The sequence below is a fragment of the Lates calcarifer genome, linkage group LG7_2 (genome assembly GCF_001640805.2).
Source record: "Lates calcarifer isolate ASB-BC8 linkage group LG7_2, TLL_Latcal_v3, whole genome shotgun sequence".
Lineage (NCBI taxonomy): Eukaryota > Metazoa > Chordata > Actinopteri > Centropomidae > Lates > Lates calcarifer.
This window is the reverse complement of record NC_066854.1, coordinates 11,158,643-11,176,427: the sequence shown is the minus strand read 5'-3', so window position 1 is coordinate 11,176,427 and position 17,785 is coordinate 11,158,643. Positions and strand designations below refer to the sequence as shown.

General features: G+C 44.1%; 1 protein-coding gene across 1 annotated transcript in view; it reads left to right on the top strand.

Moving 5' to 3' along the window:
• LOC108900603 (fidgetin-like) overlaps window positions 1-10,185 on the top strand; it is a 33,699-nt gene extending 23,514 nt beyond the window's left edge. The window contains 3 exon segments of the mRNA XM_051066020.1: window positions 3,936-4,504; window positions 4,506-4,805; window positions 4,807-10,185. Of these exon segments, the coding sequence (XP_050921977.1) occupies window positions 3,936-4,504; window positions 4,506-4,805; window positions 4,807-6,216 (2,279 nt within the window). The 3' untranslated portion in view covers window positions 6,217-10,185.
• Window positions 10,186-17,785: the final 7,600 nt, after the last annotated feature.

Genomic DNA, 17,785 nt, shown 5'->3' with positions numbered 1-17,785 from the left:
TCATTTCAATATTAAAGCTAGGGCAAATTGGGATCCACGGGCAACAGGATTCTTTTTATATTCTAAATAAGAAAAGGGCCTTGAAAGTTTTTGGAAATGAATGGGTGGCATTCAAAGTAGCTGATGCTTTATTAATGAAAATCTACGCCAGGTATTTGTGTTGATTTTGATCCACGTCTTGTCCGATTTGAGCCCTTGTTTTTCTCTGACAATGAATTCAAGGACTTTTCAGAGACTTTCAAGGTCTTTTCAAAGTGAGCAAAGTAGCGGAGTATCCGAGCTACCTTGAATATCTCTCCCCCGTGCAACCCCGCCCATCCTGCAGCACCACATTAAGCGACTTTGCTTTGCTCATTGCCCTTGGTTTACATCACATTGAATTAAAGGATACACCCCGAATGATACCAAAGTCAATCCTCCTCCATCTCTTCCATATGTTTTGGAGAAGGAGCAGCGAGTTCAAAGCGCTCAGTTCAAAGCATCTGTCCTCATTTGAATAACGTAGAGTAATCGCTATTACCTTATTTAAATAGTGCAAGTTATCATTTGGCCTTCATTTGCATTGCTGGGGTAATCACTGCGTCTCTGCATTAACCTCATTACAGAAGAGATGAAAGCCCTGATGGAGGCTGACACACTCTTTTATATATGTTATCTTTATTAATGATGGAATTAGAAAGATTCATGTTTCTTTAAATGGAGGACATATCTGAGTTTGATGGAGTGTCAAACTATGTGGAGGAAAGAATGTGTGATTCACGATTGTCGTATTTTGTCGCACGTATTCTGTTATTTTTCCGTCCCCTCGTCTTCCTCCAGAGCTTGCCTTCTCTCCTCCTCCTCGTCCTCCTCATCTATCCCCCCCGTCAGCAGCTTTTCTTACGTGTTAAATCAACTAATAATGGTCTTGGAGCAGCCTTATTTTGCAATGTAGTCACTCACTTCAAGAAGCTTGTCTGGCTGCATTTCACTGAGGACCTGCAGACAAAAATCTCTTCACTGCATTGACAGATTTTTTTTTTTTTTTTTACCTCAGACACAGTAAAAATGAAAAACAGTGTTTTAGATCAGCAGTATGTGTAACAAAAGACTGTTTAGAATGCTTTAATTTCTTTATTCCACTAGCATAAATGTAAAGAATTTATTCGGCCATAGCTTTAACCTGACATAGCTATCTAATGTTGCTGCTTCCAAAGTCCATATAACATCAAATCCAGAACAAAACCAGAATAGCAACTGCACACAAAGAGTGAAGACACTGCAGTTTGGCTTTAGCTCTGTTTTGTATTTAAAGCAAATATAAGATGCTGTGTTGATGTTTTATGGTAAAATAAATGCCAAAAAGTCAGATCGTGCTCTTAACTCAGTTTGGAGCAACTCTGTAGTTACTGTTGTTGCAGGGTTATGTCCTGTCACAGGGCTGCAGGGTCATCAATGAGCTAAACACTGCCAGGTGCTGAGATTTCTTCTACTCACTTTGTCATCTGTTCCTTGATGAAAGACAAGAAAGGAAAGGTAAACAGACATTCCATTCTCAGGTCATATCAGAATCTGCAGCAGAATCAGGAGAATACATTGTGCGAGCCATGTTAGGATCACATGGTCTTTAGGATAAGAGTGAACAGTTCTCATGAATAACAGTGATAATAAATAACAAACCACATCCTCACAAACATCATTTGAAAGTAAAGGATAACACAGTCCTTTTTCACTGACACTGAAAGCAGTGGTTGTGTTGCTGTATAGAATACAAAGGCTTTTCAGTTTCATGTTTGTAAATTTACTCAGGTGAAACACACAGTTAGTGTTTGGTAAATATGGATTCAGTTTTTATTGTCTGTTAAATGCAAGAGAGACATTTTAACTATTGTTGTTTTTTTCTTCTACAGCTCACAACAGTATAATAGCATACACACACACATCATGCTGCTTTAGAAGGTCTGTTGTGAGCTCTGTATTTGGCCTGAAGCCTCATTTTCTCTTCTTTTGTCCAGTTTTCCTGACTTGTAATTTTCTCCTTGAAATACTGCCCTTTTATTGCACTGTTTCCACTTAATATATTCTCAATTTTAAAGGGAGCCTCCCAGCTAATACAAAACTTCCCTCTGCTCAGCTCTTTGTCTGAGGCGTTCCCTGGGCGTACACTGGGAGGGTGACAGGCTTGCCAGCCCCTGCTAGACTCCCCTCGGCTAAAATGTTGTAAATTAACACAATTAGCAGATCGCCATTCTGCTAATTAGCCACTGGCGTCTGCCGAGAGATGGCTAGAGAGGAGAATCAGAGAGGAAATGGGAGTCTGGGGATTCCCCCCTCCCTCGCTGTGTTGTTACCAAACAAACACAGGGACACAAACAAGAGAGTGTGAAAGTGTATGTGTTTCTGCCTGTGCGCTCTTTTTTGTGTATGTCTGTGTTTTCAGCAGCATAAATAGACCGGAGGAAGGGAAGATTTGCTCCTCCATGAATGGATTTTATTGTGCATGCCTGCTTTACTCACACAAGCACAAAAGCACACACATAAACCAATTCTGAAGCAGGTATTGCTCACTAGACCCCCAACTGTGGATCTCTACATGCATCCACTGCCAGTCAATAAGTCAGAGGAAGCAGCCTAAATGACACCGATATTATCCTTTATTTGTGTGCACTAAGTCAAATCAAACGGGGTTCAATCTGCCGTGCGGCTGCTGTGATTACGCCCCGTCCAGCCTTTGATAGCGCCACGGCTTTGATAGTGAGACAACGATGGAGTCGCTGTGTGACTGTCAGTGTTTGCAGATGGCATTGGCTGGGATTAAAGGAAACAGTGGCTCTCCAGCCTCCTGAGGCAATAAAGGGGAGAGCCAGGTGAGTGTGTCTGAGATGAGATGGAGCAAGGAAGGAGGGAGGAGGGGGGGGGGGGGGGAGGCAGAGGCGAGCACAGGGGGAGTAAATAAAAGGAGGGGTGGCCGCAAAGAAAGAGCAGAGAGGGAATGAAAAGAAGAGATATATATCGAAATAGATGGAGTCAGAATAAAAGGAGGTGAGGAGAAATAAAGAGGGGATCTAGCAGGAGGGGAGGTGGAAAATGGATGACCAAAAAAAAGCAAAGAGAAGGGAGTGAGGGGGAAGACAAGGCAGCAGGGAGGCATGAAGAAGAGACGCAGACAGAAAGGTAAAGAGAACGGTAGAGAGAGGAGGTCAAGGTGGAGCTGTGCAGACAGGAACTAAGCTTGAGACACAATGTGTTGTAATTCATAGCTCGCTACAGCTCCTGTGTGCGTGCCTGTGTTTGTCCGTCTGGGTCAGTGGATGTGAGCTTGTGAGCTTGCGTGTGTGCGTGTGCGCGTCAGCACGCTTGAGTGCAGGCATAGATAGTTTTTTTTTTTTTCTTCTTCTTTTTTTTTTAAACGCCTGTGTGTCTGAGCAGGGGTTTGTGTAGTTTTGTGCATGTGCGTGTGTTCGATGAAAGCACCATGAGCAGAAGGGGTGTATGGGTGTGTGTGTGTGTGTGTGTGTTGCTTTGTGGCACTCGGCGAGGCGCATTTTCAAACTCATCTCCAGCCACCTCAGATGAGCCGGGGATTATAGAATGACCCTCAATGCCTCTGTCTTATTGGTCTGGCCGGGGTGCATTAGGCTGCCGTAACCAGCCATCCCTCAGTCCCTCTGTACTGCACTATACCTACCGACACACACTCTGCCCTCTGCATGATCTGTAGAAATTTACAATTTATGTCTAGTTTGACAGAAAACTCTCTCATGATAAATATAAGAAAGATAAATAAATAAAAAATAGTACCACACCGAACAAGCCTGTAGATGAATATCACCTTTTTTAATTTACCACCCTCCATCTCAGCCAATTTGAAGGTGTTGTCATTTTAATTATTGCTCAAATGATTTTAGCATGTCAGTGTGTTCACATGTGGCTGTCTGTGTCTTTTGTTCCCTCAGGCTTAAAGATGCAGTGGACCCCAGAGCACAGCCAGTGGGCCGAACAGCATTTCGACATCTCCTCCACCACGCGCTCGCCAGCCCACAAGGCTGAGGCCTACAGGGCGGTGCCGGGCCACCTGCAGCGCTCCGCCACCTACCAGTACGCCTGGGCCAACGATGACATCTCAGCCCTCACTGCCTCCAACCTGCTTAAGAAGTATGCTGAGAAGTATTCCGGCATTCTGGAGATGCCCGGCTCGTACTCGGAGGCCCCCGGGGTCCCAGGAGTGATGAATGGACGGAAAGGTGAATCAGAGCCCTGGCAGGACGGCGTCTATCCAATGAGCTGCATCCCAGAGGGGGTTTCGGTGAGAAAAGGAGGGGTGGCGGCAGCTTCGGAAGTGGTGTCTGGCATGTGCAGCTCCCCGGGCCTGGCCTCCAGCACTCTGAGCGAGCCCAGCTACTCCAGCAGCAGCTGTGGGAGCCACACCGCCACCGCCCTCCACTCCTCCTCCATGCCCTCTCAGGAATACGGCCCGGCGTACAGCGGCTCCTACTTGCACAGTAGTTACAGCTCCCAGTCTGCCCCCTGCCCCGGCTCTTCCCTCCCCGCTGCACAGCTCTGGGCTCCTGCAGCCACCCCCTCCACCGCCCTCCCACCCCACTTTAGTCCCAGCTTACAACGGAGGCTCTCCTAACTTGTCTAGTTATAATTACCCCCCAGCAGGCTACCCAGCTCAGAGCTCAGTCGGGCCAGGATACAGCCCTGGGGGAGCGCCCCCTCCCTCCTCATACCTCCCCTCAGGCATCGCTGCACCTACACCTCTTCCCCCCTCCTCTGCTTTACCTGGATACCCATACCAGAGCCACAACCTGACCCCAATCGCAGCCGACCCCTCTCAGCAGTAGCTCCTCCAACTCACTGAAGAGGAAAGCCTTCTACATGACAGGCCAAGGAGAAATAGACTCTTACGCTAACTTCGGCTACGGTCAGGCTCGGAGCTCGGCTGAGAGCCCCATGTACAGGATAGCAGACAGCAGCAGCGCAAATGGAGGCTCCAACAGCGCCAGCGGAGGTGGCTTCGACAGGAGCGCTGAAAAGTCGTCTTTACCTTTTAATCCTCAGAAGCAGTCCACAATGCCGTCAGAGCAGCAACAGAGGAAGTACAGCAGCCAGGCAACAGGTGGGCCACTGACTCCGCCAGCCTATGTCTCCTCCACCCTGGGGGGTTCCCGTTCGGCAGACTCCCTCGCCAGCTTCACCTCCCCCTCCCTCAGTGAGCAAGGTGCTGATGATCACCGTCTCCACCTCTCCCACTCAGCACCGGGGCCTACCTCCTCCTCATCCACTTCCTCCTCCAGGCCTGCTGAAGAGCAGCTAAAAACCAGTGACCCTCACCTCCTAGATATGGTTACCTCTGAAATCGTTCAGCAGGGCCCCCCAGTGGATTGGAGTGACATTGCAGGTCTAGACCTGGCCAAGGCGACCCTGAAGGAGGAGGTCCTGTGGCCCATTCTTCGCCCGGACATGTTCAGCAGTTTGGGACCGGCCCCACGTTGTGTGTTGCTGTTTGGCCCGAGGGGCAGTGGCAGGACGTTGCTGGGTCGCTGCCTGGCCAGCCAGCTGGGGGCGCCATTCCTCCAGCTCAGCGGTTCCACGTTGGCCACCAAGTGGCTGGCTGATGGAGAAAAAATTATCCGGGCGTCCTTCCTGGTGGCACGGTGCCGACAGCCGTCAGTACTGTTCATTAGTGAGGTTGACATGCTGCTGTCAGCCCACCTCAGTGAAGAGAGTCCCATCAACCGGCTGAAAGGGGAGCTGCTCGCCCAGTTGGACTCGCTTCTCATGGGCTCCGGCGAGGACGGAGGCAACCAAGTGTTGGTGGTTTGCTCCACAAGCAGACCCCAGGACATGGACGAGGGGCTGCGCAGGTACTTTGCTCGGAGGGTCCTGGTGCCCCTGCCGGATAGCGCGGCCCGACACCAGATCGTGAACCAGCTCCTGGCCCAATCTCAGCACAAATACTGCTTGAGCGAGGAGGAGCTGGCACTGCTGGTCCAGCGTACAGAGGGTTTCTCTGGACTGGACCTGGCCAGACTCTGCCAAGAGGCCCTCGTAGGTCTGTTACACGTCTCTGCACAGGGCATGGACATGACAGGTATGATGCCCAGGGGACAGATCAGGCCCCTCACCTACCAGGACTTTGAGAGTGTCTTTTGTAAATTCCAAGCCAGTATATCGCAGAAAGAGATTGACACGTACACTGAGTGGAACAAAATGTTCGGCTGCAGCCAGTGAAAAGATAGAGTCCGCCCTTGAGAAAAAGAGGCATCCACAATTCCTTTCCTCAGGGCAGAAGCATTGTGCTGGAGGGAAAGGCACGCAGAAGGCCAACACAAGCCCACCGAGTTCTCACAAGCAGGGTTTAAATGCTCCAAGAGACCTGGTTTGATGAGACAACTGGCAGTTTTGCAGTTAATGAGCAAGAGTTTTAATTTGAATGCTTGACACTCCAGAAAGCCAGGCATTGTTTACACATTGCAAGCAAGTTGGCTTCAGAAGAAAGATGCCCCAGTGTCTGTGTATATATATCGTTACGTTCTTGTTCTTGAGATTTAGTTTGGCTATCCAAGTGCCTGAAGTGGTGCTTTCTGATTTTCTTTCTTTATTTGCCTCACAGTCTACATTCATGGCATGAGCTGATGATTATTAAGAGCTTTAAAACTTCAGCGGTGAGTCTGAACGACAGAGATTGACAGTTGCTGGTGGTCAATCATTCTTTATTGTCTTGCTAAGAGCAGTAATCCATCAGAGCGGCAGTAGTCTGGGCCCTTACTCGCACTCATCTCTTCTGATCCTGTGTCTGCAAAACAAACAAACGTAACAAACAAAACTCAGGAAAGCGTTTGTGAATTGTACAGTACCTCAAGATATCTTGACGAAAAGCACTAAGATCTGAGAGGGGAATCCGAGGTGGTTTGGCAAAGCAGTGTTAGGTGTACCTCAGCTGGCTAGGATAAATAGCAAAGAGGTGACAATGAATGTACTAGATATGTTCTGGATTGATGGGACATAATCAATAGTGAGAGTAAAAACATTATTTCTTTCCATTTTTTTTCCTCCCAGCAGGTGCTTTAGTTACCTGATTCTTCTTGACCAGTCCTGAAGCTTATTTCCATTGCTCTTAAAAAAATGTAAAACAGTGTTGCCCAGTTTTGTCGTTTGGGGGTTTTAAAGAGACGGGCAGGTTTTGGGGATGGTGGGAGTTGTATATTTATTAAAACAACCATAATCAACATTGTTTATATTATGTGATCTAGGCTATATGGTTAGGCTGCATCGAGGTTCCATCAGTCAGCTAACTTCTGCGCAAAATACCTCAAATAGCTCGTTTGTCATATTGTTTAGCAAGGGAAGCTGTATTCTCTGACATTAGAGGAACATGATGCTAAAAACACCTCCAAATTATTTAAAGGAATAGTTTGGGATATATGCTTTTTTGCTTTCTTGCCTGGAGTGAGATGAGAAGGTCGCTGCTACTCTCATGTCTGTGCCGGCGTGCTCGCTTGACCTAAAAAAAAAACCCCAAAACATGGGAACAATAGCCTGGCTCTTTCAGAAGGTAACAAAATCCAGCTACTGGCACCTCTGAAGATCAACAATTAACACATTATATTTTGTTTACTTAGTTTGTACCAAACTTAAATGTTAAAATGACAATTTGTAATTTTACAGGGGATTGTGCGTTGTTAAGCTACAGGCAGCTGGCTGTAGCCTTATAACAAGAGTGGTATTAACTCTCAGCAAGAAAGTAAATAGTATTTCCTAAAATGTCAAGCTGTTATTTTAAATCACAGTAATATCAAACACAGTTTATTGTATCTCTCTCTGTGTGGGTCTTAAATTAAATGTTTGACTTAGCGCCATTTTGTCCAGTTTACTCCAGTAGGTTTCAGCCAGAAATGCTGCATTGGACAGAATAATCAGTAAGCAGCTCATCTGCTGTGTTCAAGGAAATCTGTTTTTATAAAAGTGAACTAGCATCAGGAGAGCTAATTCCAGATCTTCTCCTAGTTTTGAAGTTGGATTGAGTTGGTATCACAACCTAGGTATGGGAGTATGGGTGTTGCAGTTGCCCTTTTACTCACGCTGATTAGCCGTATTTGAATTGAATCAGCTATAGAATGGGATAGCAGTCCTGTAATTTTAATTATACATTCATCCAGTACATATCTCACATGTCTATGATTTTTACAAGTGTGGAAAGCAGAAAATCAAGAGTAAATTACTGTTTTTGTCAGAGGTCAAGAGGTCATTTGATGATAGCAATTTTCACTGACTGACATCTCTGTAATGCGGTTTGTATTATTATTGCCATGGCCATGTTATTGTCCAGTTGAGAAGCATATACATAGTTCGCAAAATGGTGAATTACATTATTTCTATCCGGCTGCATCACAAAATTGATTTTAATGAAAAGATGTTTTATCCAAAACGATTGCACCAGGCTAAGTATTATAGTTCAATTTCAAATTTTTACCTGTCTGTAACTGTATTGTCCGTTTTTTTAAACTGTATTTACACAATGTCATGAAGCACATAATCTAAGTGCATTTTCAGTTTACTGAAAAGCTTTGTAACATGAGTGGGGAATTTTGGCACGAGTCTTAAAGCCCTTCATCCCTGAAGGTTATCTGTTGCCCATTGTATTGCATCAGAATGTATTTTTGTCTTTTCCTTGTCACTGTAAGAAGCTGTCCTTAGCTCTACTGTTGTGGCATTGGAGTACTTAAGATAGTTTATTGTATGTGCACTAAAGCATTTTTGTGTGTAATATTGTTTTGTTGAAATGTCTCAATGCCACTGACAGCGCTTGCTTTGTTTTGTTTTGTAAGTTTGGTATTTATCCTGAAGGAGATTCCATTTAACTGATGATCAGTTTTACAATTTTATTGTACATCCTGCTTTTTCTTTTTTTCTTTTTTTTTTTGTTCTAATATCACTGTTGAAGTAGGAGATACATACAGTATGTGCAGGCCCACTCCATGTTGCTATCCCTGGTCTAGGCACCATCAGTGCAGCACCTGATGTGGGGGGGAAAAAAAAGTTCTGCTGAGCATCAGCAAAACTGACGGAAAGGAAAGACAGCCAGGCAGTGTGGCGGCAGCACAAGGGGAAAGCAGAGTGGTCCGTCAGAAAACCACCCTCAAAACAATCTGTACCAGAATTCCTTCTGTCAGCAAATCCTCTGGAGAGAGAGTCCCTTTAGACTGAAAAACCTACTAATGCACTTCAGAGCACACAACAACAGCACAGGCGTTCTCTCTCACCCCGTTCTCTACAGCCGACGAACAAACGACTTGAAACACACTGGTCAATGCTACGCTTGTTTGTTACGTGTTTTGTGGTCCTTCTTTTGTGTCTTGCTCTTTTTCTACATGGTGTTTAAATCTAGCTTTTCTTTTTCTTCTTTCTTTTTTCTTTTTTTCTTGGAAATCTTTCCTTAAATGGACGCTAGAGTTCTTCTTTAAAGCATTTCTACCTCATGGCTACAAAACACACGTGGTATTTGATTTACGTCTTACCAAATGTCAGACATTTGTGAAAAATACATTGAAAAAAAAAAACAAAAAGAAGTGGAGAGAATAACACCATAAAGTTTTGCGCAGTCTACCTCAGATGACTGTACTTAAAACATTTAGCTGATGGTGCAACCGCAGGCTGCAGCATAGCCTAGTGTGTGTGTGTGTGTGTGTGTGTGTGTGTGTGTGTGTGTGCGTGTGCGTGCGCGCGTCTCTGTCACTGTGTGTCAGATCCGAGCTATAGGCAAAACACACACACACACCTGATAACATTGACGTCAAAAACACACTCACAAGTGATTTGTGAGGAGGAAACAGTTGGGAGGGGGAGGGGGGGGGTCAACCTAAAGGTGACCTGGAAATGTATAATCCAATACATTTGCTTTAATCTTTTGTGAACTACTGTGGTTGTGCGCGTGTGAATGTGTATATACGTGGGCACACTCTTCTTTTTTTTATTTAGTGTGTTGAATTTTATAAATTGTTAGTATATATAACACACTTGCACAACTTTAAACCAGAGTGTAACGTGTTTCTGTTGTACATACCTATACATACAATACAAATGCACCACTTGTTTATATGTGTGAATATGTTGCCATACTTGCAGTCAACTTAAATGTATTTTCATGTAATCTGAGGTACAAGCAGCAACAAACGATTCATTAAAGACATTTTCTTGGGAGATTATATCTTGTACATCTCGTTTTTTTAATGTCACTGGTCACATTAAGGCTCTGAAGGATGAATAAATAAAAAGGAAGATTAATAACCGAATTTATTTATCAGTAGAATGGAAAAATAAATGTATTGTCCTGCCATGAAATAGTCCAGCTGAAAAATCGCCTTAATGAGCCTTGAGTTAGTCACCCTTGTGTGCAATTATAAAATCATCCGTGTTGCGCAGGAAGCCAGCGCTGTCGCTTCTCTCATTAAAATGTAACAATTCATTTCTCTTGCTGTGGTAAGAGTGGCAAGACTAAAACATTAAAGCATTAATTATCTTTCTCCATCACAAAGAATTTGGATTATGTGAGTACTCTTAATGAAAATGATGTGCATTTGCCCACTACATTTCCAAGGTATCATTATATATCTGGTGGTGAGGTGTGGGAAGCTGCTGTATAGCCTCTATAATTATCTGTGAAAACTCAAACGCTTCACAACAGGTTAGAGAGCATCAGGCTGCTGTTTTCTTTATTTTTCCACTCTGAAACATGCTATAGCCACGATCAGAAATTATTTATGACACAAGCTTTTCTTGGTGATATAGAAAGCTGTTAAATGTAGTTTTTTCTTACAGATTTTGAGCCCAGGAGTTTGATCACTTTATTCTCCTTTTCTTGCTCTAAGCTTCATAAATACTGAAGTAGCAGCCTCATCTGTAAATAACCTGTACTCAAAAGCTGTAGTTGGTTTTGCTTTGACTCAGTGGGGGGCGGGGTACAGGAAATGTTATCGACAAACTGACCCGCGAGTTTTTACCCAAATTGAGGTGCGGCAGCCGCACTTTCATGTCTGGCTTTATTCATAATTTAAATGTTTACATGCCTTCTTACAATACACAGAACCAAGTGTGTGTGATAAGGCTCGTATTAGCTGGTGCGTGCGTGTGTGTGTGTGTGTGTGTGTGTGTGTGAACCCCCGAGGTTATCTGCCACAACACCACCGTGTCCTCTTCACTTTAAAGGGTCCTCATTCCATAAGCTTTGCCTCACACCTCTGCTCACTCTTTGCGCGACAATTAAAATATGCTAAGTGATCATTTTCCTTAAGTAGTCTTAAATGTGCAATCTATTCAAATATGAGAGGAAATTGCCCACAGCTCGCAAAAAAAAAAAAAAAAAACCAGAGGTGGTTGAACAGGGGGGTAAAGCCGGAATAAATTATGCAAATAACACAAAGGACTTTACCACTTGAAAGCCTAATTTTCCTATAATCAGCACACTGTCGCCTAATATTTTTTTCCCACCTCTTATTAAAAGTGACTGTTCTTTTGCCGATCATCAGATGGCTCTATCTGTCACTGGACTGTGAAATGACTGCAGCCTGCCAGACTAAATGCTAAAGCATTTTGCTGGAGCTTTTAGATGATGGTTACATTCCCACACAAGTAATTATGCGTCAGAGAGTCCAGAAATAAGGTTTAATTATACAGTAATCGTCTGTGATGGACACTAGGAAGTGGTGAGTACCGCCAGACTGCAATCCATCAATGACAAACCTCTGGCCAGTTTTAATTCCTCCTCATTTGCATCCTAACCTCCACACCAAGTTGCGCAAACGCTGTTAAATGTTAATAGGACCTGTCTCGCCACTCAAAATGAATGCTTAAGCCATTTTTTAGCCCCCCCTCCCCCTCCTCCTCTACACCACCACTCACACTCCTCTCTCCCTTTTTGTTTCATCTCTTGTCCTCTCTTTATCTAGCTACCTCTCTAACCCGCTTCATTCTTTTATTCCCTTTCCAAAGCCATCGTCTTCACGCCGTTCTCTCCTTTCCTGTCATCCCTCCTCCAATCTTTCACCCGGCGTGGCCCCTCCTCCCTCCCTTCCTCCTCGCAGGCCTCGCCGTGGAGGAGGCACAGAGCGGTCACTGATGCACTAATTGGGAGCAACACTTACAGTTTTATCTCCCCCCACCACTAATAGCGGTCTGCACTGAAGCAACTCACCTTAGGATGAGGAATGGATGGATGAGTTGGAGGTAGGAGGTGGTGGTGGGTGGGTGGTGGGGGCTGGTCGAGGCCTTGAATGAGAAATTCCTCCATGCAGACCGCAGCGCAGACTCAGTGTGAGATTGGGCCCTCAAGCCATCATGGTTAATCCATATCCCGCAGGACCTCGGACTCAATTCCCTGCTTCATTAATTGAAAACGATGGCCTTTTTTTTTTTTTGGTGTGAGTGAATAAAACAAGGAGCCATTTATGAAAAAAAAGCATTTTGTCTGGTTTTGTTCCTGAAGTAGCTGCAATCTCATTATGTCTCTGTGCTGCATTTCAAAATGTGCTATCATCTTTGTCTTGATTGTCTCCCAGCGTCGGGAGAGATAAATACACACGCTGCTTTGCTGTGCTGGTGCCAGGACTGTTTTTCAGTGAATCATTTGAAGTCTTATCAGCCTTTATGGAAATAAAGCCTTTGCTTAATAAACTGTTCCACAGGCTTTGGGAGAGTAGCACATAAACACCTTTTTTTCTCCCGACAACGCCATCATTAGCGCATCTTGTTCAATGCTTTACACATAATTGGAATCAACATCTATTGTTCGTGTTCTTGACCTTCCACTTGTTTTCCAGCAGACACTCAGAAACATTGTATTACTGCTGAGAGGGAATCTTAACTAGGAGAACACATGCTAAGTGCCTTTGCTTTGTTTTATCAGGGGCACATTGCTTCACTTTGAATATAACTTGAAAACCCATACCTTTCTGATTTAATGATAAAAATCCCAATGTGATACCATGTATCTAACATGCAATTGAAATTAATCACATTGTCTATTTTCTATCACGTTGTTGACATATGTCCATGCAGGGCAACAATATAGGAAATAGATCCATATAGTGGAGTAGAACAGTCCATAACTGATGGAACCATAGATCTCATAGGAAATGATGTGAATCATCAGCAGCTCTGCAGCGAGCTGGTGAACGTAGCAGAGCACTGAGCAGCTACAGAGAAAGGGGAGTCAACATTGTGCTGACATTTATCAGGTGGAGCTCCAAATTAATGCTAATGTTGTTCAGCAACAGTGTCATGTGGTCCAAAACATCAGTTGATCCAGGTTTTTAGTGAGCCTATGTATGGTTGTATGCAAAAGTTTAGGCACCCCTGGGAGAACTTTTGCATCCAACTGTAACTTTAACTGTATGATCACTGTGGCCTTTAGGGAGAATGTTTCATACTACAAACCCAGTGTAACAGGAACACAAGTTGAGAAGGATCATAAAAATGACCTGACTCAATAATGTCTGCTAACGTTAGCCACCATTAGCTACCGGTCAAGACCAAGTGAGGCTGTGGCAACAAACCCCCCGAGCTTACTGAACTGAGCAATGGTGTGTTTTCCTTAATGTAAAGTCAACTTTTTATTTTAAAGGTGAAGAATGTCTTACTTCTTCTAATCTATCCATCCATCCATCCATTATCTATACTGTTTATCCTCTGAGGGTGGTGGACACTGGGGGAGAGGCGGGGTACACCATGGACAGGTCACCAGTCTATCATTTCTTCTTTTGAACAAGTTATAAACCATCAGGTAGTTAAATCAATAATAATGCTTCTTACTTCACAAAGTTATCATATATTTTATATGTAAAACCTGAATCTAAAAGACAAGTAGTGTCTGTAGCCATTAGATAAATGTAGTGGTGTAAAAAGAACATTTCCTTTTGAAATTTAGTGGAGTAGAAATATAAAGTAGCAGGCAAGCAACAAGGTCCACTCTGGAGTCAGCACTAGATCCATTTCATTAAAATAATGGTGTTTGGTGTGACTGGAAGCTCTGAACTGTCTGCAGAAACTGAATTGTCTTCACCTTTTGCTGATGCATGGAGATCCTGTGTGGTTTGCAAGAACATCTCCCATGCAAATGGAGGTCTTGATTATGCTAATATATTATTATGTTAATGGTGTTCATCTTTAATAATGCATGATGTTGGCATATTGATAATGCATTGCATTTATTGTCATGCAAATTCTATGTTAGAAGCTTATTAATTGACACTTATCAGAGACTCTAAATCACAACAGGAATAAGGTTTGATTTCGTAAAAAAAAATAATGAATAATGTGATTTCCCAATTAAACTGCAACTGCAGGAAAATAAAGTGTCACACAATACAGTCATTCATTTAGGCCAGCCTGTCGTATCTACAAGGTATCAGCCAGTGTTTGAGATCAGAGATGTTCTTTAGGTTTAACAGCTGGCTGTTATCAGTCCACGAGGCTCCTGAGCCATCATCAAGATTCAAAGGCACCGAAAATCAGATCCATTTGATCGCACAGCCCCCTCGCTAACAGGGAGTCAGACGTGAATCATCCTCACTCCGATGCCCACCTCCCTCTGCAGAGAAACTTAAAACAAGCCTTTTTGGGGCATCACAGGAGGGTACCTTCAGAAACACTCTCTTGCTTTTTTGTATGTGTGTGTGTGTGTGTGTTGTCAGATTGGCGTCGCTTGTGGAGTGTTCACAGGCACTCGGGGACGGGCTGTCGCGTTAGCGGTGAGTGGCAGACCGACCGACTGACAGCCAGCGAGGTTGTCTCTGGAGGATTCCTACTGAGGAGGTGTCGCTGAGTGAACTATCAGGGACTGTGATGTGCATTAGGCTGTGCAAGAGACCTCCACAAAGACAGCTTTTTTTAGTGGGTGGGGAGTTGTTTTTTTTTTTATTTGTTTTTTGTGGATGACATTATGAGAGATTCATTAGCTGTCTATCTTTTTTCAGATCATTACTCATCAAAGCCTTTCATCTTTCCAGACAGTGATGGACAGGTGGAAATAACTCCATTCCTGCCTCTCTGATTGATTTTATCACAGCACATACTATAGCAGCACCATCATCTGATCATCATGTGATATTTTCCTTTACTGCGAGGAGAATCCCTCGCTGCTGCACTTGTTCTATTTTCTCCACAGTGTTGGAGGTGTAGTTCCCTATGTGATTTTCTCTCAGCCGTAATGCCACATCGTGTATAACTGCCGATGGAGACATCCAATTAGTAGCCAGTCAGGCTGTGTTAGCTTAGTTAAGAACACACACCTACACTCAGACACACACTCACACACACACACATCACACGTGTCGGAAATGTACAAACACACACCCACACATGGTGGAGGGAGTGGATGCACACAGAAAATGCACACAACCACTTGCTGTTTCCACATGAGTACACTGGGTGGAGATGGGGGGATGGGAGACCTGAGATGTGTGCAGGGAGAGTGGGGATCGTGGCAGCAGCAGCAGCAGTGGTGGCTGCAGCGATGGTGGTGGTGTGGTGGTGGTGGCAATCTCACCCAATCATGTGTGCTGGGAATGACTTCATTAGGAGGCCCTGTTGAAGTCCAATGCCTGGGAATTGCGTTTGCGGCGGGGATTGGAGGGAGGAACGGAGCAGAGGGAGAAGCACGAATGAGTCCTGAATCCCTCTTTTATCTGGCGTGTGATGGAGATCCAAATCAACAGCTGTCAGTCAGGTGGGCCCCAGGGCGAAGGCCTCCGGCAGTGGGGGAGGATGGGAATGGGAGTGGGATGGAAAGGGGAGATCTGCAGGAAGAGGAAGGGGAGGGGCAGGTTGCCGAGGACAGGCCCTGACTGATGAGTTGAGTGAGTGTCAGCCCTGGGTTCTTCCACAGGTTGGTGATACTAATTTGCATTTTTACCCATCAGTACTATTTGCAAAGGTGTAATTCTGACATCTCAGAATCACTGTCAGGAATATGAAATGCAGAAAGTAGCCACACTTTTTCAAGAGTCTGCTTAACGTGAGAGTTAATGGCAGGTTATAAATGAGTGGCTCAGGTTCCCACTTACTGACACCACCTCTCATGTCGATGTGTTCTTTTGAATTGATATTAAACAGAACGTTATTTAACACTTAATTATATAAAAGAGGATGGTCTCAATAATGATTTTTACATATAAGTCATCTGTGTAGTAGGCTGTAAGAAAACACTGGCAAGTCACTCAAGGCTTAAAGAATAGTAGTCCGTTTGACTCAGCTCCATGGCCACAGGTCTAATCAGCTGCAGTAATTGGAAACACCTGTGTGGGTGTGCAGAGCTTTTAATTTGCAAAGTAACTGTGAAGAGTAAGAAATACAATCTTTCCCTTTCAGGTCTTGTGGATTAGAAATAGCATAGAATGAAAACACTCAAGTAATGTACCAACACTTAAAAGACAATGACAGTATTTGAAACGTTTTTCCATGACTTTTGGTGTGAATTGATTCAGAGCAGTATTGAGTAAGACTGTCAGCGTCAATGTAGGTCCACTAAAGTCTGACAACATTATGGAGAGGATTCTTATTCTGCCCTCCTCCTTCATATTCTGCTCTGTAAAATAACTGCCTTTGTCAATGGAAGAATGATATTTCAATGTTTCTGGTTCAACAAATAGATTTTATGCTTTCATAAAAAGGTCGGAATAGTATCCCTAACACTGTCAGACACTTATAATAACAATCTGTCAGTGGCAAAGAAGCACTTTAGTGGATGTGATTACTTTTACATGGACAGTTGTCCATTGGATTACATTGCAGCAGCTGTTTACGGTGGCTGGGTACACTGTTCTTAATCAATACTGCACCGATTCCAAAGATTTCTGTCCTATTCAAGGACAATGCCTGAGTAAATGTATTTTGTCACTTCTGCTTAAAAGAAGGAACAAATTTGTGTCACTTTGAGAATTTCTGTCCACTTAGAACTAATTTGTTACTCTGAGACACTTGATAAATACAGGCCCCTGTTACCACACGAATCACCTTCTTACTTAAGTGTGTTTTTATTTTCCGCAGGAGTTCACATGCTATATCACAGCCCAAATTTCTCATTATCGTATAAAAGCAGGCTATTATGTAAATTGTACATTTCTTGTAGTCAAATCCCTGTAATAAACCCAAACATCCCTGGCTACTGGTGACTTCTGCTCAGATGAGGGGGAGTAGAGTAGACGCAGAGAGAGAGGTGAGTGTGTTTGAGCGCCACGAAGGTCACTCCAGATTGAGAAGTTTGTCAAAATGTGATGACATCAGCAGCCTGTAAACTGTTATTGGCTCTAGCTGAGCATCGGCCACGTCCAAACCGTCTGAAATTACGAAAAGGAAAAAAAAAGAAAAAGAAAAAGAAAAAACACACACTCAAACTGACTGCCACCGCTCTGCCAGAAATGATTGCCTCCGAGGTTTCTTTTTTCTTCTCCCATCTCCGCACCCAGGCCTTTTCCTCCTCCTCCCCACCTCACCACTACCAACAACAACACAACTCATATCCCCATCCCCCACTGTCTTTCTGCCTCGTTCTCACATGCTCATACTGTAGAAGGCTGCCAGATATGTGTAAGCTTCTAGGAAAGAAGGAAAGGAAGGGGCAGAGGAGGAGGGAGGAGGGAGGGGAGATCGATCTGGATTTAATGACATTAAAACATGGTTTTTATGCTCAATAAGAGGCCTATATTATGTTTGATCCAAGACAGTCAACACTTTATCTAGACACAAATGGAATCGTCTGTCACTGAGTCTATTGAGTCATCAATATCTGCTGTAGTTATTTCTCTTT